Below are 22936 nucleotides of genomic sequence, written 5' to 3'. Positions count from 1 at the left end.
AAATATTAATTGGAGAGGCGAGCGGGCGGGAACGCAGCCGATGGAAGTTGCAGTATTCCAAATGCTAACAAACTGACCAAATTTTGGACTCAGACTCGGCACAGCTGGAAAGCAGGCTCCACTGACAGCTACCCAAACTGGCAACAACCCAGACGCTCAAGAGACATTTCGTTCTAATTAAACACACGTGCAACATACATACACACACACATATATATATACACACACACACACACACACACACAAACATATATATATTCCAACTGCAGCACTGCAATGCAACAACTTTTAAGAATCCAAAACAGAACTGTTAGTCTGTGATCTCTTGTCTTGAAAAATTAATGGACCTGCGGGATAGCTGCCAGAATATTATCATAAAGAATCGGAGGAAGAGGACATGAAGCTCATTATTAGTAGCAACCTGATCTTACTGTGACTTCCCCCGTTTCAAACGGCTGCCAGGGCCTTCTTCCACTACAGTGTCTATCTGCCCCGAGTTCTGCCTGGCTTTTAAATCATTATATTTCAGCAATCTTGTAAACAGCCACTCGTTTGTGGTGAGTAAGAATTGTATTCAGGCAACCAAGCAGAACATTTTTATAAAATAGTTCTTTTTCTTTCTTCCTGACTACAGATTGATTAACCTTTGTGTGAGAGAAGCGGAGCTGGTAATTATTTTATTTGGGCTGGTACTTTTGATCCATTTGGACTAATTCCTTGTGTTTCATCTGTCTCCAGCACAACATTATTCACTGGCTGCTATTCCTCATTTTCCACTTTTATTGCCAATTTCCTTTTTTGGTAAATTCATCTATTTATTACATACACATATATAGATGTATATCCTGGCAATATATATATATATATATATATATATATGCAGGTTTTGGTGTCTTCGGGTGTCTTCCCGTGTAAGAGTCGGGGTGTCTGGGCGACGTTTCGACGAGGTCTCACTCGTCATCTTCAGGCTGGTGCTCTGTTCCAGTAACAAGAAGCCGAAAGCACCAGCCTGAAGATGACGAGTGAGACCTCGTCGAAACGTCGCCCAGACACCCCGACTCTTACACGGGAAGACACCCGAAGACACCAAAACCTGCATTCCTGTACCCGTGAAAATCTACGAAAGCATATATATATATATATATATATATATATATATATATATATCCTGGCTTTTCTCCGCAGAGCTGAAGGCGGGGTACATGACTCTCCACTCCCAATGCTTTTAACCTCACGACAAAACAAGCAGAAGCCGCCCTTGGAAAAAATGCAGGAGGTATGCAACCATTCCATTGCAGAATTTCAAATAAACTGCAGAAAGATGGTTCATGCCAGAGCTTCCTACACATATTGAGTGTGAAATAGGTTCTGGTGAAAATTGGTGAGCTTTTGAAGTGGTTCATTCTTGGACTTACATCCCTTGAATCATCTGCAACTGATTACCAGCAGCCAATCATGTGTGAATGCCATTGGGAAAAACATAAGCTTTGAGTACAAAAATCAGTGGTGGCCACTGCAAAATCTGTGAAGGCCATCTGCATGTGCATATTTAATCTAGAGTTGAGGCATAAAGTGATCCCAGGTAAACCACCTGGGTCACCCAAAGGCACATGGGATGGAACTGGCAGAAGGCCTTTTTCAGTAGTAGTGCCCTCCTTGTGGGATACCCTGCCTTCAGATGTCAAGGAGATAAAGAACTACACAACTTTTAGAAGACATCTGAAGGGTTCATATGTGCTGTAAGCCGCCCAGAGTGGCTGGGGAAACCCAGCCAGATGTGTGGGGTATGAATTATTATTATTATTATTATTATTATTATTATTATTATTATTATTATCTGCCAATTTAGAATTCTGATTTGGCTTCGCTAAACATCAAAGTGAAGATCTGCTTGCTCTTTCTCTGCCCTGTTCCTTACAGTTCACTGCCCCAATGACTGTGAAAAATGCACAGCTTTTATGATGAGCTAAATGATCTAAACAATCCATGAGACAAAACTAAATGATTAAGTAGAGTGATACTAAACTCTGTATTGTCATGAGATAAAATGTGCCAGTACCAAAAGGAGAAAACCATTAGATCAATTTTAAGGCAGAGTTAAGGGACTTTGGAAGGCAATTTATATGACAGTTCACAGCATTCCAAAGCTGCTCTAATTACACGTGGCGAGACCTCAGAAATGCGATCTGCCAAAGAGGTATCTCTAGAGAACATCCCAGTCAAGTTGGTGGTCTTAAAAGGCTGATGGTTTCTGGCATATGATGGGTTGGCATTTGGAATATGGTTTCTCACTATTGCTGCAAGTCCCTTCTTCCCAAAATAACCAGCACATAAAAATATTCCCATTTCCCTTCAGAAGTCACACTTACTTCATTTAATGTTATTCATTCTCAGCAAAGAGAAAAGCTTATCAACCGGAGTCCAAAAAGAAATCCAAAGTTCTCATCAAAAATACAAGGAATGTGTGGACAGTCCATTCAATTTTTTTCCTAGGCATAACATTTGTGAGCTGCTAATCACAGTGCTATACAGCCTAGAACATGTCACAATTAACTCATTTGATTTTGATTTCATCCTGCTTATGATTGGGACATTCTTCTTTGGCTATATCCAAGCAAAAAAAATAAAGTTGAAAATGTGCAGCCTCAAGTTCTCTTTTTTTATTAAACTTCATCATAAACCTTTAACATTAGCTGCTTCTCAGCACTTGAAAGAACAGAACAGTATGCGTTCAGATTTAAAGTCTTTCCATGGACACAAAGAAATGCTTTGCTTCCTTCCAAGCAATACTTACTACTCCTTATGTCTCTATGGTAGTATGCTCTGTGTAGCTGTGTAGGTAACCCATCTCCCCGCCCCCCAAAACCCACTTCCTGACCCAAATATCCTATCAGCTATGTATTTTAACATGCCTTTTGGGGATCTGCATGGTTAAACGCACACTATTGCTTCAAAAGGGTCTAGTGATAAAGGTTCGATTTCACACACACAAAAATGCCAAGAAGAAAATCCATTGGAAAAAATATGGTTTCTGTGCTAAGCAAAAGCACAGTTCTGACATGCAAAGCATCAAACTTTAGGGACACAGATGCAAGTATTAAATTTCCCTTCCATCTGTAACACCATTTAAAAAATAATAATAATGAAGGGATATTTCAAAAAGAGGGAATGGTTGAGGAAACCATCGTTCTTAAGTTTGTTTGTGGGTTTGTTCAGGATAGAAGGAAGGAACTTACAAGGACACTCAGTATGCTTCACTGTTAAGAAGATTTGAACTTGAGAGTCCATATTCCACCCAAACCCAAAGGTTCCCCCTTCTGAAATTATCCAATATTCATTTAAATAGCCAGCCGCATTTAAACAGTGTGAAATGAAATTAACTTGGGGAACACAATTCCAATCTACAATGGGGGATTTACTTATGTGTATACTATTACTTTCCTTCTCTTCAACCAGCCTGCCCTAAGTGGCGGGTGTAAAAACCAGAGAGACAATTTGCACCATAAAAGCAACAAACGAAAACAACAAACAATGAGAACAGAAGGACGAGGAAGCGAAATCCTGCATTGAAGTAATCTTCTCTATAAATAATAAACAGGGAACTGTGTGTGTGTAGCTGCATAGTTAAAACCAATCTTGATCCACAGTCATAAAACTACGGCATTTGAGCATAAAACATGTTAATAGAACTTGGATCAAAGTAAACAGAAGTTCAGTTTGGTGTTGATTTTCTGTGCTTAGCTGATTTTTCTTGCCCAGGGGAAAAGATCTACCCAAAGAAGATTCTTACAACTTAATTATAAATAGAAAAGTTAGAGGATTTATTTAAAGAATCCAAAAAAGGGGGGCAAGTCAGACAGAGAAAATTTAGGGCCTGTACTTAGTGTCTTACTATTATTTCTGTCTGCTAAAGCCATTTGTTTCTCTTACCAGACAATCTGTCTGCTACATACTAAAGTTATATATCTCCCTCTCTCTACTCAAAAGGGCTGGAAGCCATTACAGTCCAGTAAGGGCCTTACTTCTCCCCCTACCAATGAGGCCCTCCAATCTATCACTCTAAAAGTACTTTAGGGAAAGTGTAGCTTTTTATGCCTTATCCACTAGCAAGATAAAGATGCTTGGTAAAAACTTCTCCAGGGAACAGTATATTTTCCATGTAAGCTTCACACTTGATGCTGCTGAAAGCTCCTACTTGAGTTAGAGCTTATTCAATACTTCGGCCTGTTTTCTCAAAAAGCACTCTCCCCGGCCCAGAAATATTAGGGGAGGGGAGGCGAGAACAAAGGAATAAAATGTGATGATCTCAGCCAAGCTGCGGTATGTGCCAGTAGCTCAGATGCAGCTAGACAGGCTCCAGATGCTGGTTGAAGATTAATGCCCAAGTTCTATTTGGGTTTCAGTGTAATCGAGGCAATAGGTTTCACCAGCAGTGTTTCTGCAGGGCAATGTGGTGTCTGTAGCTGGATTAGCTCTGGCGTGTTGATTTTGCACAAAATTCTCCGCTCTTCAAATAGGAATGCTTAGCTTTACATAACAGGGCTTATTCTCTTCACTCTGCAGGGCCAGAGGTGGTCACTCGCAGCCAAAGAAATCAGTGTGGAGTTAGCAGGCAGCAGACCCCTAAAGAGACAAACGGCCACCTTCATATTGCCAGCCTGGATAGCTCTGTTGGTTAGAGTATGGTGCTGATAACACCAAGGTTGCAGGTTTGATTCCCGTATAGGACATCTGCATATCCCTGCATTGCAAGGGGTTGGATCGAATGATCCTTAGGGTCCCCTTCCAACTCTACAATTCTATTCTGTATGCCACATAAGCTGGACACCAAGGTTTGCATCCTCCATGGTACCTAAGGCCAATGAAGTCATCTAAACAACTGGCACCATCTGTCTTGCAGCAGCATCCTGTGTCACTCCCCAAAATGCTTACTGTCCTCTCATCTTAGATGGGCACTCTCAGAAACTTGCAGCAGGTCAATGATGAATGAAAGCCCTGAGTTGTTGGGATGTGCCAAGAAGCTCCAAGACCTTTGATTTGTGGAAGCTTCTCATTGGCTCTCTTCTTCCAACGGGTGATATCTGTCATGTAACTTGGTTTGCTATGCAAGTGTTTGTTTTTTGCTGTGGTGTGCTACATTCATTTTGATGTATCCTTACAGCACCAAAGAATTTATAAAACTCAAAGAGTTTTATCTGGTGACAGCTGGGCTGGGGGCTGCTCCATCTTTGGATGAAGTTTGGATTGGCTGGGGTTCTAACTTGATTCTCTGCTATTTCTTCCTCTCCCAGCAACCACCTAGCCTCATCTCTACACTGGTCAAGACTGCAGCCCCACCCACAATTGGGAGGCTTTTTGGGGGGGGCACTGATAAACACAGAGGGAAGGTCAGGACAGGAAAATTGACTCCCATGAGCTTCCTTCAGGTAACCTATCTTCATATCCAAGCACGGCATTTCCATCACTTTTGCAAGTTTGGCTTGCCTATAGCCATCAGATAGGAAGCAACCCCCAAGAAAAATGGCACACAGCCACCATCTGCTATGCTTTTAGCCAGTGCATTTTCAGCACTGCAACAGCTGGGGGTTCCTTGCCTGGCAGAAGGCCAATGCAGAGCTTACATTTGGGGATTAAAATTGGTATCGGTAAGACATTCCCCTGAGAAGCGCTTTAAAGTGAAAACAAAGCAAAAAGATGTACCTACAGCTGTATGAGGGAACTGTGTTTTCTACGACCTGGGGCCCTAGTCTCAAAGTCCTGTAGGTGTTAGGGGCATGGCCATTTCCAGCTGCAGATGCCACACAGTACAGTTGTATGGAAGTGGGGAAGGAGGATGCCACAGCGAAAGTGGGCCTGGCGGGTGTCCACAGCACCACACTAGACGCCAAACTGTGCCAGGTTTCGCAAAACCATTACGAGGCACCTGGAGGTGGGAGTCACCTCTCATCGCTGGGTTGTAGATAGGAAGCCGAAGTGTGAATCCTGGCAGGATTAGAACTAGAGATGGCCACATTGTTGGGATAGATTCATAGTTAAGTCAGCTGCAGTCTAGGCTCCAAGTCAAGAATCTGCCGTGGCCTTGGCCTCAGAGGAGGAGGAAACAGCCACGTCTGGGTAGACTTGGACCATGTTCCTGATGCTGGCGTTTCAGAGCCAAAGGCTGGTTGGTGCTCACAGAACCGAAGGCTGGTGGTCTGGAGCCTGCAGAGCCTGAGCCAGCACAGATGCTGTTCCATGATCTTGACTTATCGGAAGAATCAAGCACCTGATGAAAGTTGCAGGGAGCATGCCAGAAGGGAGGCCACAGAAGGTGCTTGTATGAAGACCAAGAGGTCGGGCTCTTTAACAGCCACCATCTCTTTAGGTTCAGGGGCTGGACCTCAGGAAACGGGGGCTGGAGGAAGTGACTTAACAAAGCCTCCATTCTCTTCTAGCCTTCACCAGGGCAAGTTGCTCATTTGGAGCTATCCGTGGTGCTGCAACCAGTAAGTCTGCCTTGTTCTCATGAGTACCTGGTACATATAGACCGAAAGAGTGGGGCTGGAACATGACCACAGGTACCTAGGCAACAGCACAAGGAAGTGCCCTGATGCTGGCAGACTAGGAAAGCAGCAGGCAGGCAGGAGCAATACTATTGTGCTACCTGAACAAGGGCACAGTCGGTCTGTTGCCCACACAGTACCTCAGGTCTCATCTGGAAGTACACTCTCTCTCTCTCTCTCTAATTTAATTTATGTCTCTCAGCTTCAAGGAGCCCAAGGTGACATACATAGTTCTCCTCATCCCCCTCTTTACCCTCACAACAACCCTTTGAGGGAGGTTAGGCTGAGAGTGAATGACCAGCCAAAGTGAGCTTCACTGCTGGTGGGAGGATTTGAACCCTGGTCTCCCATGTCTTAGCCTAACCCTCTAACTACTATGCCACACTGGCTCTTTATAGGTCAGGTTAGAAATGTTGGGGTGTCTGGAGTGGTGAAGCTATGCTGGAACCTGGGAGAACATTAATGTGCCACTGGTCTGTTTGACTATGTATCTTTGACTATGTACCTGTATGCACAGGCCAAGGAGTCACGGGCACATGATGTGGCTACTGCAGTCTAAGAATATGGTCTAAAAGGCTCAGCAAACATATTTATTATGGAGCTCGGATGGACACAGCTGAGAAAGAGTTGCTTGCAAGGGGAAGAAACAAGGGCACCACCAAGCTTTCTGGATCTGAACAGCAGCCGGGGATAACTTAAGTCCACCACAAGTGTGGGGAGACTTTAGGTCTGCACGATCTACTTTACGCTTGCTACAAAAACCCTAAGGTCTATTAACCAGAGCCAAGTGGCAAGGGGTGCAGCCAAAACCCACCATGCCATGAGATGAGAGGAGCTGCAAATAAACATGTAGAAATCAGCACCTTAAGCTACATCAGGAAGTCTACAACTTAATTTGCGGGGCAGAAGGAAGACTGTTCATTTGCTGAGAATCATAAACTCTTGCAGATTAACTATAAATCTACCAGTACTTCCTGACCTGCCTTCATCTCACCATTAAACTAGTTTAAGCCTATCAAAAGCACAAGGTTTCACCAGCTAGCCTGCCAGTTCTCTTTTGAGCTTTACAATTCCAGAGCAGAGATTCTCGAAAGGATAAGGCAGCCCCCTGTGTAGACAATTCCTAGGTGAGGTGGGTATGAACAAGCCCCCTCCACAGCCCAAATTTCGCCTGTGGCTTGACTGAAATGTGGGTGGTTACGTTAACCCAACCTTTCTTGCATCAAAATAGAACCAAATTAAATAAAAGCCACATGGGCTTTATATGTACTTCTCACTTACATCAGCTCCCCATTTTATAAAATGTGAGCGAATTTTAAAGAAGTTACATAAATAAAGCATATCCTGTATTCAAAGAGCTAATGTCCAATTTGTCATTTTTTTGAACGGAAAAGTCAGAGGACTACATATAAATTGAGATCCAAGCTGACAGGAAGCAGATGACATTAATGTACAAATTATGTTTCAGGTTCATCCTCCCAGAAAGTTATACACAGATGTCAATGAGAAACTCTCGTTTAATTATGCCTGTCTGTCCTGGTGTGTGGCAGAAGGTTTTTTTTGGGGGGGGAGGGTGGATGAATCCCTCCTAGTTAGAACTTAGGAAACTTGCCTGCTGTGGAAGTCCAACTCAGCAGGGATTAAAGGGGGGGCACTGAAAAAATGACATTGCAACCTAATCTACAGGCATGCACAATAGGAGGCATTCAAAATATGATGCTGATCAATTGCTCAATCAAACCCAGCAGGAGGTTTGCCATCAATAGCAATTTAAGATCAGGATTGTGTTGCAGAGCACTGCCACAGACACCAGTTATTCAGCTCTGTCCTATGTAACTGAATAGAGCATGCAGAAAGCCGTTAGAGCTTTATTTTTAGGACACTACTTTAAAAAACCCCGAAGAAACCCACATCCTAAAAAAATATCCTAGAAGCCACCGCAAATCCACTTCTCTGTCTAAATCTACCACTTAAGTTATTATCCAGCTACACATTATAAGCTCTGTGACAGCCCAGTTTCCCTGCATAGTGCTCGGAATAAATACAACTGCTGAAATCCGTTGCCCGGTTCACAGAGGAATCCATGAATGAGCCCATGCACATTGAGAAGCCTCCAGGTGGCTGCAATAGCTACCAAATATGACAGCTGCCACAGTCAGTTGACGATGCCCCCTGCTAGCTCTTTGCCAGTGCCACTGGTTGCTCAGCCTCCCCTCCAGCTTCTTCTTGGATCGCAAAGAAGACAATAGCTGCAAGATCCTTATTCTCCTCTGCTGATCCAAGTCAAAGAAACCACCAGGTGTTGACTCGGAACTGACAGATGGGTCACTGAGAAAACATTAGCCATCTGCACAGAGCTATGTGGCTTACAAGAGGCTTGAATGCTCATCTGTAGACTCTGTGTAAACTTGTCCTTAAGTTGAGTTTCTTCTCTTCACCTACTGTACCTGAGTATTCCAATACTATTACAACATTTTCTTGCTGGGGCAGTGGGATTAAAGAAAGAAAGAAATCTATTTAATATGTTTCTTTTAGAAACACATATGACACACTTTCCCCCCTCCAATACCCCCACTGGAGCCAGCATGGTGTAGTGGTTAAAAGCGGTGGACTCGTAATCTGGTGAACCGGGTTCGCTTCCCCGCTCCTCCACATGCAGCTGCTGGGTGACCTTGGGCTAGTCACACTTCTCTGAAGTCTCTCAGCCTCACTCACCTCACAGAGTGTTTGTTGTGGGGGAGGAAGGGAAATGAGAATGTTAGCCACTTTGAGACTCCTTGGGGTAGTGATAAAGCGGGATATCAAATCCAAACTCTTCTTCCCATTGAGTCCCCTGGGTTTTAAAACACGTATAGGCACTACCAGTCAACCTTGAGGAAACTGCTCACAATGTGATGAACAAAAACAAAGAAAAAAACAAACTTGTTAACAGTAATATATAAAAACAAAAGAAGCAGTCGACACAAAATTACTGAGATTTAGCCTCTAGCGCAACAGTAGGAAACAAACCCACCAACTCAGCCCTCTCCTTCAAGAAAAAGCCTGTGCAGAAAGTTAAGACTTCAAGCTGTTTCCGGAAAGCCTGCAGGGTACAGCACTGGCAGGTAAGATGTGCCATTTAGGATCTGCAGGGAGGAACATGTCGTAACCCACCTGTGTGGGGTAACTTTTAATGCCTTCATTCAAATGCTAGGGATTGGAGTAAAGCTGCTGGACAAAAAGACAGCAGTTCCATTACCCTGGCAATAACAAAAACAAGCCGGACAAGATGAAGTAAGCTAATCCAAATTCACACGCAACCTGGAAATCGTGCTCATCTGATGAGGAGCCTATTCAACAGCAAGCTGCTCTCCTGCCAAAGACACACCTAGTGCCTAACCAAACACCTCTTGCAACTCTGTGTGGCAAATATTGCTCTTGCCACACAAAAGCAGGCAATATGAACCTAATATGGGTGGAAGTAATAGCCTGCATTTTATTGCAAAGTTTCCTTACTAGCAGCTTCTTGGAAGGCTCGTTCCACAATAAAAACCCACCGTTCACATAGATGAACGCCATATGCAACAAGATGATCCGAGTGGCAATTTATTTCTCTCCCTCCCTTTACAAGTTTTGATGGTGTGGGCAATGCCTGCAAAAAGTCACCCAACTGCCGTTTAGGCATCGTGGCATGTGAACCATGAGGTTTACTTGGAAGAAATGAACAAGCATGCATTAAAAGAAAGAAAGAAATGGACATGGAGACTTGCAAACAGGTTATGACGAACCGGGAATATTCTCCAAGGAAATCTGCAGCAGTTTACACGAGTCAAGAAAAGAGGAGGGGTAAAGCGTTATTGTTTCTAATGTGGCAGGCAAGGTTGAAGGGGCCACATCTGGCTGTGATCAGGTCGCTGGTACAAGTGGCAAAGAAAGCTGGGAGGACCTTGATGGAGACTGAACCTTTGAGCAAGAGCCGATTTTAGCAAGAGAATGGTAGAGATAACAACTGCACCCAGCTATTACTGCTTTGGATGAATATTTGAAAGCAAGTTAGCGGCCAAAGGCCCATTTCCCTGCTGACCTTTTGCTGACCTCACTGGGCTGGAGAAAGGGAGCTTTGTGCCAATACCGTGGCAAGGCTCGAAGGCTGCCGTTTTGGAATTTTGGCACGTGGTTTTAAAAGGCACCTGAACTTGCGTTAAAAACAAAGTGGGGTGGGGAGACCTTTAAAATCCACCAGTGTTTTAGGAGAGAGCCAGGGGCACTGCATTCTCCTCTGTCACCTGGAAACCATTTAGTACAGAAAAGAAAAACCACTGCTGTGCTAAAAAAGCACACAACAACCCCACACATTCCAGGCCCCAGAGTCAGCTTTGCTTGATCCTTGGGGTGAAAACAGCAGCAGTTGAAGAGTGCAAAGACAACCCAAGGCAGCCTGATTGGAGCAACGCCTCCCCTGATTTAGTACTGGGCAGATGTTAAACATTTCCACATTTGTACATAATAAACCACATTAAGTCTCAAAGGACCACATCACTTCTTGTCATGTTAAGTATCGAACGGCGGCTTAAAATGCTTACAGAAACATACAAAGCAGGGCTGAACTGAGAGCACTTACTCTATTTCAGAAACCTTTTCCACCAAAAAACACACAGCTCTCAACTATTTCCCAGCAACAGTTGTAAAAAAGGTTCACCTGGTTCATTTACATTGGGGAAGTCCAACTTCAGACCCAGGGGCCAAATGTGCCCCCCAAGCCTCTCCACCTGGCCCTTGGGACACTCCAAAAGCCACACCCCCCCTCCTGACCCTGCTTTGCATCGTCCTTGAGTGATTTTGTCTGGCTGGAATGTTATCTTTGAATCCTGCTTCCCGGGATAAAGGATGTGTGTAGAAACTACCCTTCTGTATAAACCTAAATTTTACATTCATTCCTTATGCCCACTTTTGCCTCTGGCAATTTCTACCGCTTGCATCTGGCCCCCACAAGGTTACTCAGAAAGCAATGTGGCCCTCTGAAAGTAAAAGGTTTTCCACCACTGATTTACACTGTCTTTTCTTCCTGGACTGGCTTTACTTCAGTGATATCATCAAAGTTAACTCCAACTGAGCAGTAACAGGTCTGTGATGCCCTCACATGTCACTCCATTGTGACATGGTCTCTTCTGTGTTAAACTCAGAAGGAGAAAGAATCAGTATCTAGAGAGAGAGAGAGAAAATGCTAAAGCATCAGTGAAGAGGATGAGAATAAATGGTGAATATTCTCTAATGCAAAAAAATTGTTTTCCCCTGGGAAATATTTCTGAACACAGTGCCACCCAGAAGCAGTATTTTTGGACTGAAAATGACAACAGGAGAATATTTAGAGCAGCCCTACATACAAGTCCCCCTCTACTAGAACAATTGCGGATTCACTGGGAGACCAATCTTGTCTATTACACATATGATGTGGAATTTAAAAATTCCCTGACCTTGGAATACTGTCATCACAGCTGTGGCCTAAAAATGGACTACTGGATGCAGCCAAGAGCAGCAATCTATAAATTTTGGGATGGAGGCTACACATGAGGTTGAATCCTTAGTGCTGGATTCATAACATCCCAGTTAATATTCATTTTGATTTCTAGCCCATACTAATCTTAAGGTAACCAGTAAAAGTTGCCTTATTGCTTCCGTTCTTCACTCACCAGAAGGTGCATCAAGGGCTTTCCATGTGACAGAAGCAATTCCAAAAAGATTCACCCCCCCCCAGAAAATGAGCATTGGTGTAGCATATGAACTTCCAAGGGAGCCCTTGTTAAGTGACAATTCCCTTATACTTAGCCACACACCTCGGCTGTGAAGCAGCAAATTTAATTTTGATAACAAAACCATTTTATCCATAGAGTTCCTTCCTGAAAAGAAGAGTCAATTTTCTCCACCGTTTAATCAGAGTACCAAATTCCATATAAAGTGATTCATAATCATTTGCATATAGACTGTCCATTTTATTTGATACTTCAATTTCAAAATATCGTACTGGCCATGATTTCCAATTATAGCAGAAAATCAACTTTGTCTTTAATTTGTTGTTACACTAATGCCTTTAAAAAAATATAAAATTGTTGCTTCCTTATTCACTTTATAGCCTGCCAATAACCCTTATTCTACTAGCAGCAATTCTGTCGTTGCCAAGATAGTTCATGGCTCACTGGCCAAATTCCTGGTGAATTGCTTAGTGCCGGCTGGTTGCTGACCTAGACTGGCCTTGATCTGATCCAGCAAAGCAAAAAAAGTGCACACTCAGGATCACTTAGGGCAGATTAGCTATGCATTAAGAGAGTCCAAATACACACTCTTAATTTGTAAATTAAAAAACAAAGCAAAACATCAGCACATCTTGACATTTTAGTCCTAAGAAAAGCCTAAGAATATAGAAGAAGAGTTTGGATTTGATATCCCGCCTTTCACTCCCCTTCAGGAGTCTCAAAGCGGCTAACATTCTCCTTTTCCCTTCCTCCCCCACAACAAACACTCTGTGAGGTGAGTGGGGCTGAGAGACTTCACAGAAGTGTGACTGGCCCAAGGTCACCCAGCAGCTGCATGTGGAGGAGCAGAGACGCGAACCCGGTTTCCCAGATTACGTGACTACCGCTCTTAACCACTACACCACACTGGCTCTCATATAAATCTTTCTTCCCTATTATCAGGGGTGGGGAACCTGATGAGTCTCACTAGATGTTGCTTGAGGCAACACACGCATCATCCCTGACCATTGGCATGCTGGCTGGGGCTGATGTTGGAGTCCAACAACATCTGGAGGGCCATAGATTCCCAACCCATATAAATAATGCTACTAGTACCTCTAACAGAACAGAAGTCAGGCCATGTCACAGCCACACTGGAAAATCTAGGAGAGACAAATCTCTGATAACACAGTCAGTAACTGAACAGTTACAGGAGCTGGGGAAGGAGATAATTTCCCGTTTCCCGTTGCAGGCTGCAAGCGCTGCTGAAACTCTCAGCATGAGGTGTTCTCTGCAATCCTGACCAGGATTTCTTTTTTTAATTTTTAAGTAACTTCAAGGTGAAGTTTCCCTCCAGAACAACTCTTTTTATTTATTTATTGTTAGTCCATACAGACACCAATCCCGAATACTGAGCCCAGGCTGACATTTTTCCCCTTGCAAAGGCCCTGGGAGGTATATGCTTGTTATTTCTGAAATATTTCTGCTTTCCTTTTCTCCAAAAACACCACGTGGTGCAGGGTTGATTCAAGGTCACTGGAAAGAGGACTCTTTTCACGAGGCGCAGGAGAAGACTACCTGCTTATGTCCCACGGCTCTGTATTTATATTTTATACCGACCAGGAAAACCTGAAAAACCTAAAAGGCACCAGTGCTCCCAGCATCGGTGCGGCAGCCAAGAAGAAAAACCTGGGTCTAAAAAAGTGTGTATTGAAAGATATGCCCTCATGAAGATTATAAATCCGAGAGGGAGGGGGAAGGCTGTTTTAAAACCCATTTTTTAAACAACTGTTAAGTGTTACTAACCATACTAGAGATGTTCATATCTAAAAAAAGGCTCTGTCCTCCTGGTGCCCTGTTCCCTTTGTATTCTAGGGGATAATGCCTTAGCTGGATCCAGCCTATCTACTTCATCGGTAGGGGTAATTCTGGGAGCTCACAAACAGCACTGGAAGGTGACAGCCACCCCATTATTCTTCCTGCCCATTGGCTATTCATGAGTATGCCTTTTAACGTGAAGGTTTCTTTTCATTGCCATGGCTGATTTATCTGTAAATCTGTGGAACTGCCCTTCCTACGATGGTGCTGACCTTTAAAGACCTAAATGGCCTCGGTCCTGTATACCTGAAGGAGCGTCTCCACCTCCATCATCCAGCCCGGACACTGAGGTCCAGCTCCGAGGGCCTTCTGGCAGTTCCCTCCCTGTGAGAAGCAAAGTTACAGGGAACCAGGCAGAGGGCCTTCTCAGTAGTGGCACCTGCCCTGTGGAACGCCCTCCCAGCAGATGTCAAGGCAATAAACAACTATTTAACTTTTAAAAGACAACTGAAGGCGGCCCTGTTTAGGGAAGTTTTTAATGTCTGATGCTGTACTGTTTTTAATATTCGGTTGGAAGCCGCCCAGAGTGGCTGGGGAAACCCAGCCAGATGGGCGGGGTATAAATAAATAAATAAATAAATAAATAAATGATGATTATGTGCATTCAGAGTGTCACACTGTAATGGCATTATTGCCAGGAATGGTTAACAGACATGGTGTCGTTGTTGTTTTCCTAGCAAAAAATAAAATAAAAAAATTTAAAGCCATTGTTGCATCTTTGTGGCCTTTTCCACCTATTTCACATGTTAATTATGTGTTACAGACCTTTAGTGCTTTTGGCCACAGAGATCATTGATAAAATATTAGCCATGCATGAATTAAATTAGCCCCAATTCCACAAGCGCAATTCGGGAGTTGAGACACGATTACACGTATTGCCCTCCAAACCGGACTCTGCGCAAGTCAGAAAGAAGAGGCCATAGTTCGGGGGAAATCCTCTGCATACAGAGTCCTCTGCATAACCAGGACTGCACAATACATATCCTAATGTAGGGGATGTGTGCTACCCACACATTAGTAGACTATTGGCTGCTGCTGCCAGCTCTGACAATACTAAATACTTGCTCAGGATTAGGCAACGAGAAGTCTATTTCAGCCACCTTTTCTCTGCTTTCCAATAGTTGATTAGAAATCAAAGTACAAACCATTTGCCAGGTGAGGAAATGCCTGCACACAGCCTAGCACATGCAAGGATCAGATTCCCTGCTAGGTTTAGTAAGTCTTGCATGGACTGTGCTACCAAATGGGGAAATCCTCCACCAGCTCTCTATGAACAAATGTGTTGTTGTTGGTTTTTTTTAAAAAAAATGTTCACAATCCAGAATATGGAGATATTAAAACAGTTCGTTTGCTTTTTAAAGAAAAGCACACACACAAGATTGACAGTGAGATTTTAAAACACACCTCGATAATGTGGTTTAAAAATTAAGGTTTTGTTGTTTTCACTATGTCATGCAATAATGCTGTGTCCTTAGCCTTTGAGAGTGCTTGGCTGTTGAAAACTGCCATCTAGTGGGATTTTCCACTCACTAAGAACACCCAAAAGCTTCACATGATGACAAAGGGCCACAGCTGTAAAAGGGAGAAGAGCTGTATTCAGGGATAAATATTAGTTAGGATGCTGGATTTCATTTTTATTAACTGAAGGAAAGAGAGAGGGTAAGTATCAAAGCAACAAGGTCTTCAACACAACCAAGATCACACACCTCCACATTTAAGGCCCTTTCCATCCGCCCGCAGGTATAGGCTCTTGCTTCTCATAAACCTTAGGCACACTAGCGGAGGTCAATGTGATCTCTAAACTAGCCCACATCTGTCAAGAACCACAGTTCCCCTAGAGCTTTGCGGCTGAGGCAGGAAAGCCAAATTTCATTCATCTTGAACTGCTGGGCTTTTGATAGCAGGGAAGTCAAACAGGTTTTTCCAGACAGGGTAATGGGGAAAAAGACAAGCCAGTGAAAAAGAAAAAAAAGACACAGAGGCTCCGTTCTGTGTCTGCAATACTGCACAAGGTCTCTTTTAATGACTAGCAGAAACCACCCTATATGCAAACAGCTTGAAGCTGTGTGTTGGGTCTGGGCATTGAATGCTCCGAACATTGGCTTCCTAAGCTAGATCTTGGATCCGATTCCTATATGCATGTACGTTTATTTCACTACAGGAGGCAGAATAACCACGAAGCCTGTTGGGAAAAAAGGACTGTGTTTGGGATTGCGTTCTGAGATGACATGAAATTTCCCTCTGCGGTGTTTACATATATGAAGTAAGTAATAATGGAGTAAAATAAAAATAATTTCATGCACGATGGGTCATTCACACATGCAGGGCATCAAGAAGCAAACACATAGATGTGAGCCATCTCTAAATTGGAAGGAAAATGACTGTCACACTGACTCAGTATCCTGAGCTTTCTAAAGTAGTATGCGATTCCTCTATTATTTTTGTTTGGATTTTTGCAGATTTCAGAAAAGCATCTATACATATCAGAAAATCCAAATGCACTCGGCTGCCCTCTGTTGGCTTTGGGTAAATAATGAACTCTGACCTGAAGGCTAGTTATTCGGCTAATATATACTACTGTTGCTTTAGAGCAGGTCAGTTGCTTCAAGTACCTGGGTCAGGTTGTAAGATCAAATAGGTCCTTCCTGGCGCACAGAGAATACATAGCCTCGAACGCATCCAAAGCAGCCCTGGTGATTAGAACCCTGTACTCCAAGAAACAGGCACAAACTGTCAATGTTGCCTTACGACTCTTTAAAATGAAAGTCCTCCCTCTTCTGCTGGTGGGCATTGCCTTGGGCTCACGTAGGGACTTTGAAAAATTGGAATCTATCCAAACCCAATTCCTCAGGGCCATACTCAGGATCCCCCCCTCCGTGGCAGGCGCGATCATGAGACTGGAAACCGGTTGCCAAGCCTTTAGGTATGTGGCCCTGAAAGCGAAGTTATGGCTATGGCTCAAGCTTTGTTTCAGACCGGTGGGTTTGGCCCCCTTGATTCTGAGGGATAACTTTAAATCTCCATGGGAAGAGGAGATAGTGGAGGAAGTGCAGAAGTGCGGGTTGTCCTCCCTTTATATAGAGTCCATGACGTATAGCCACGCAAAGGCGGTGATCGCGCAAAGACTAAGGGATATTGCCAGACAGGAGGACATAGCCCGTGTGAAACCTGGGTTGTTTCTGGGGGAGCAGTTGTATCGGGCTGCTCCAGCTCGCCACCTGGCGGATATGCACTACGTGGAATACCGCAGACTATTTACTGCGGCTAGGCTGAATGTTCTTGACTCGGCGGTCCTGAAGGGAAGATATGGAGGAGTCCCGTATGACCAGAGATTATGCCACTGTGCATTGGGTGAGGTAGAATCCACAGAGCACATTTTATTGAGCTGTCCCTTCTACAACGATTTAAGACAGTATCTTATAACTCCATACTTACCCCAGCTCAGTTCCCGACAAAGAGGAATGCAGACAGCATATCTGCTAAATAAGTCTTCTGGGAAAACAACCTTGTCAGTGGCTAAATTTCTTTTCCTGGCACTCAAGTGTCGGAAACGTATAACTGAATGCTTTGACGTGGGTTATCTGTGAGAGGTCTAGTACTGTGTCCCTACCTTACTTATGTACCCCCTATGATGTTATAGTTTTTAATTATTGTGTAATGTTTTAACTCTGACTATCGGTCGAATAAAGAAATTGATTGATTGATACTACTGTTGCTCAGTATATCAACAATTGCAAACAGCTTCCATGCGGGTTAGGCTGTCATGGGACTGGTGTCATGTTTGCAGACAGTGACCCACATTGTTCAGCATTCTGTAACTGGTGTCAGAGTGCCTTAGGCTTCAATGACTCCAGGGAGGCAGTGGTGCTGGAATCCGTGATCTTTATACATTAGCACAGAATCACGATTCAGTTACGTATGTGATAGCATGTTTTTGTTTTGTTTTTAAAGAAGCCCCTTTGCAATCCATGAAATATCATGCAAAGAAAGCCTCACAAAAACTTGTACGCAAGAAGTGCCTTTCCAGATATATTGTTGCAGAGGACATGCAAATGTCTGTGGGTGGGTGGGTGTTTGATAGCAGTATAATGGTGAGCACTAGCGCTGGTGCACAGGATTGCTGTAACCAACCAGCAGCTCTGGTAGAAACTGGCAGGCTTTGATAGACAGTGCAAATCAGGGCATGTATCTTACAAGGAAGGATAGCTTCTGGGTAGATAAGAGAGCTCCTTGCCCCCTTTCCCATGACTACAAAAGCCAAGAGAGGCAAAGCAAAGCATCACTTGGAGAATATACTAAGCTAAATATGATAAATTATGTAAGCTTGCTTAATGCTTATAACTGATAAAGGCCACATAATTTTGATTGCCTAGGTGTGGAATTTCTTACAGTCCTTGAACACAAGCTTGGCAGAAGGTTCTGCAGCAGGCGGCCAGACCCTCCCTGCCCCAGCTATAACAACATGTGGATCAGTCAAAGACGAGCTCTCTGAAACTGCAGGCAAACCATTTCCAAACAAAACTGCAGCCCGTTCTCCATTGACTCATGCACTCAGCTCCTGAGATCAGCAGTTGATCTCTATCTAATCTGGACAGCAAACATCCTTTGCTTCTTGATGTCTCTGTCCTCTCCCTGTTGAACTCCTCCCGCCATCTCATTTGCACATCCAGCCCTGCCCATTGAAACTAATCACCAAGTATAAACAGATCTCTGTCTGTCTTAGCAGCAGAGTGAAACTGCAAAGAACAGAGGGAGCCACCAAAGGCGTGGTACAAGTTTGCCAGGCTTACCTGTCTGTAGGTGCATATGATGATTTCCCTCAAGTGATAGTGCATGGGTGTCATCGTCTCACTCACGGTATCCAGTGCCATATCTACCTCCTTCTTCATTCGGTGTCCCTCCGGCAACATCTGAACCACCTTCATGACCACCTGGCAGACAAAAGCAAGGCCCCAGCTTAACATGAAACCTTCCCACCTGGAACGTTCTCTTTCACAAAGAGCAAATGTTAAGCCACTGAAATTTTCTTCTGGGGGAAGTAAAGAGGGAAATAGTTTGCCCCCTGTTTCTGGCATTCCGTTACCTACTAGTTTTGCAAAAACATCACATAAGGGACACAAAAGTACCTTCTGACAAGTGCAAATGCCAGTCTCAAGAATGTTCACAGGAATCAACACGTCACACTTAGTTCCGACTCTTTAGATCCCTTTAAAGCAGCCTTGCAAATAAGCCCACAAAAGTTACCAGCCTGCAAAAATATCTTACTGACCTGCTGGGTATGGCGGTACAAACCCACCCAACAGCATGGAAGATGTGGATCATGCCAGATTCACATCAGCACTGACAAAAGATTCTGTTCCTCAATATTTTGTTTTTGTCCCTTTCTTTTCTGAGCTGCAAACTAAGGCATCAGTGCCGAGTTGCACCCAATATTGAGGGGGGGGTGCGCACATGCATAATGTCACGTGTGACGCCCCCCCCCCACCCAATCCAGCCAGGCCAACTTGGCCCACCATCCCATACCCATCTACTGCCAGCCACCTTACTTTTTTGAAAAGGATGTGCAGGCGAAGATGCTTTACCCTGCACGTCCCTGGCAAAGATCGCCTGCGCGCCTTCTGGGAAGGTGCTCTGGTGATCATCAAAAGGACACATGGGTTGAAGATGCTTCACATTGCCAGGTTCCTGGCAATACTCAAAAGGATATGGCAGGGCTAAACATCTTTGTCCTGGTGTGTCCTTTTGAGGTTCACCACATTTGGGGAACCCTTCTTGAAAACATGGGGGGAGGGATCCCCAAAATTCAGTTACTGCAGAGGCAGCGGGAGAGATGTGGAAGAAACTGATGTCAGCAGCAACCAAGTAAGATGGAAGATCACCTGTGAACTCAGATGTGTTTGTGGTGATAGTACTAATTTATTTATTTGTGGTGGCTAAGGCTGCCCTTTCAGAAACATTACCTTAAGAATATTCTGTTACCTAATTTTAAAAGTGGAAGATACGCACCTCAAACTCTCCTTTGGTGTACTTGGCATCAGGCACGCTCACAATTTCATCTTCAACCATCTCAGGGATTCCCTGAAGCACCAAGAAGAGGAGTCTTAGGATTGATTATTGAACAACACAGGAGATAAACAACAGAATTACTAACTGCAATGTATGGCTGCTTATGAAGTTAGTAATATGCCATGTAAGACACAAGGAACTGTGAACATTGTAGAATTCTGGTACTTTTCACTTTCTGTGTTTTAGAAAAGGTATCATTCTTTTAAAAATGTATCCTTTATCCATTATTTCTATTTATGTATCTTGCCTAGGTTAAGAAAATTCCTTAAAATCCCAATAAAAAAATATTAAAGTGGTTTATGTATGTAACAGCAGCAGCTAGGATTCTTTATGCACAGAAGTGGAAGCAAGAAGTTCCCACGAAAGAAGAATGGATAAGCAAGATAATGGACTATGAAAAACTGGGGGAAATTAACAGCAAAATTAAGAAAATCTAATGATGAGTGTTTTATGGAAGAATGGATGCCTTTTTCGGACTACTTAAAGAAATATTATAGTACGATGAACTCACGAACAGGATTTGAGCTGTGAGCAACAGGTGTAATTAGATTATAATATTGTAGTTTTGATTTAATAGTTAGAAAATAGGGTGCAGCGGAAGGGGAGAAACAACAACTCCATGAAAAACGGGGTGGGAAGTCAACAAAAATAAGAGAAAATATATTATTGTGTCTTGATTGTATATGTTAAAAAAGTTGAAACTTAAGACTAGTCCTTAAAATTGTTCTGCAGAAGCCAAGAGACTTTTAACACCAAGAAGATTTAAACCCTTGGCGCTGCACACATTTCAGGAAGGATTTTGCCCATAATATCAGGTACCCCTCCCTGCAGAATCCCAGACCCCTCACAAAGTGGGACACAGGTCTCCAAATTAATACATACGTTGAAATGCCAGAGGGTGAGGACAGCAATGACCATGGCTGTGGTGGTTCTTCCTCTGCCACTGTGGCAATTGAACACAAAGGCTGTGCGGGAGTCTTCAGCCAGAGCACCCTTCATGGCTTCCAGCAGCTGGTCAAAGTCCTAAAGGTGGCACACAAAGGGCATTTGTGAGCAGCCTAGTCTTTCTCAGGTGTGTGTGCGTGTGTGTGTGATTTTCACACGTGCTCAGTACTGTACTCACGGCATGTGCCAACTGTATGTTCTGTCCCTCATAAGGCCTTTAGGTGGCAGCAATGCCCTGATGAGGCAAATCCACTACAAACAGACCAGATTTTAATCACACTAAGTTGCTGCAAAGGGATTTTAAATAGCACCTAACTAACAGTTCGAAAGTGCAAGTAGATAAATAGGTACCACTCTGGCAGGAAGGTAAATGGCGTTTCCATGCGCTGCTCTGGTTCGCCAGAAGCAGCTTAGTCATGCTGGCCACATGACCCGGAAGCTGTACGCCGGCTCCCTCAGCCAATAAAGCGAGATGAGCACCCGAACCCCAGAGTCCACCACGTCTGGACCTGATGGTCAGGGGTCCCTTTACCTTTTTTAATGCATATTCCAATGCCTCTTTTAAGGAAGCGTACACAGGGTTTATTGTGGGGGACGGGCTCGCCCCCATCCAGGGGCTGAGCAGCCTCAGACTTTAGCTGAGTCATGTGAACTGTGTCACATAATTTGGAGAAGTGCAAAAAAAACCACAGGACAACTGCATTTCATGAAGCACAAATCAGGTCTGTTTACTTAAAAACACGAAGACTAGACAAAATCCCTGGGGGCATCCCTATTGCAAAATCAAGTGGATGGGGCAAAGGGGGGTGGGAAAAAAGAATGGCTCCTGGTTTTTGTCTAGCTGAACAAATGGTTTTAGGATAAAACATTATGTGCAGCTGTGCAATTTTTCCCCCCAAGAGGCTTCACTTCCCTTCCACCCACTCCAAAAAGAAAGGCACCCACAAAAGGCTGGACTACAGTGGTACCTCAGGTTACATACGCTTCAGGTTACAGACTCCGCTAACCCAGAAATAGTACCTTGGGTTAAGAACTTTGCTTCAGGATGAGAACAGAAATTGTGCTCCGGCGGCGCGGCAGTAGCGGGAGGCCCCTTAGCTAAAGTGGTACCTCAGGTTAATAATAGTTTCAGGTTAAGAACGGACCTCCGGAACGAACTAAGTACTTAACCTGAGGTACCACTGTATTCAGTAGAAGACTAGCAAGTGGAGAAAAGGGTTGCTTAAGTATCAGCCATCTTAAAATTCTCCATGTGGAAAAAGGTGGGGGGTAGATATGGGGTCCCTGTGTGGTGCTTACCTTTTCCTTAGGAGCACAGAAGTCTGGGATTGGAACCCGTTTATACACCAACCCCTGGCAGGTGCTTTTGTGCTGGTTGAAGACTTCCTGCACTGTCAGGCATGTCTTTAACATTTTCATCTGCTTCTCCTGTTCCAGATAGACCTCGAGCCATTTCTGGGATTTCAGCAAGTCATTCTTCACAACAGATTCAAGTTTCTGAAGGAGGGAAGCAATGAGGCCAAACCAACAAACGAAAAGGCTCATGAGGAATTACCACAGTTAACTATGTAATTATCACTTTTCGTTTCCCTCTGGCCTCACTTACTTACGATTCCCCTCCCCACAATTCTTGTGTGCCTACTTTTTGTAACTGCATGCATCTGACAAAAAGAAATGAGGTCTATGAAAGCAGGTGCCATTAATAATAATGAATTTTTAAAGTTGTTTAAATTGGTGCTCCCCCCCCCCAAAAAAACCCAAAGCCTTGTTGCTAGGGGTGATTGGGATGGAGGTTCT

General features: G+C 43.8%; 1 protein-coding gene across 3 annotated transcripts in view; it reads right to left on the bottom strand.

Moving 5' to 3' along the window:
* PALD1 (phosphatase domain containing paladin 1) overlaps positions 1-22936 on the bottom strand; it is a 108746-nt gene that overhangs the window by 14615 nt on the left and 71195 nt on the right. For all 3 annotated transcript variants that reach the window (XM_082222036.1, XM_082222037.1, XM_082222035.1), the window contains exons 15-18: positions 22439-22636; positions 21077-21217; positions 20135-20206; positions 18919-19059 (exon numbers count right to left, since the gene is read on the bottom strand). In XM_082222036.1, coding sequence (XP_082078162.1) covers positions 18919-19059; positions 20135-20206; positions 21077-21217; positions 22439-22636 — 552 coding nt within the window. The remainder of the gene's footprint in view (positions 1-18918; positions 19060-20134; positions 20207-21076; positions 21218-22438; positions 22637-22936) is intronic.

This window comes from Podarcis vaucheri, assembly GCF_965113315.1.
Source record: "Podarcis vaucheri genome assembly, chromosome: 5".
Lineage (NCBI taxonomy): Eukaryota > Metazoa > Chordata > Lepidosauria > Squamata > Lacertidae > Podarcis > Podarcis vaucheri.
This window is presented reverse-complemented; position numbering and strand designations above follow the sequence as displayed.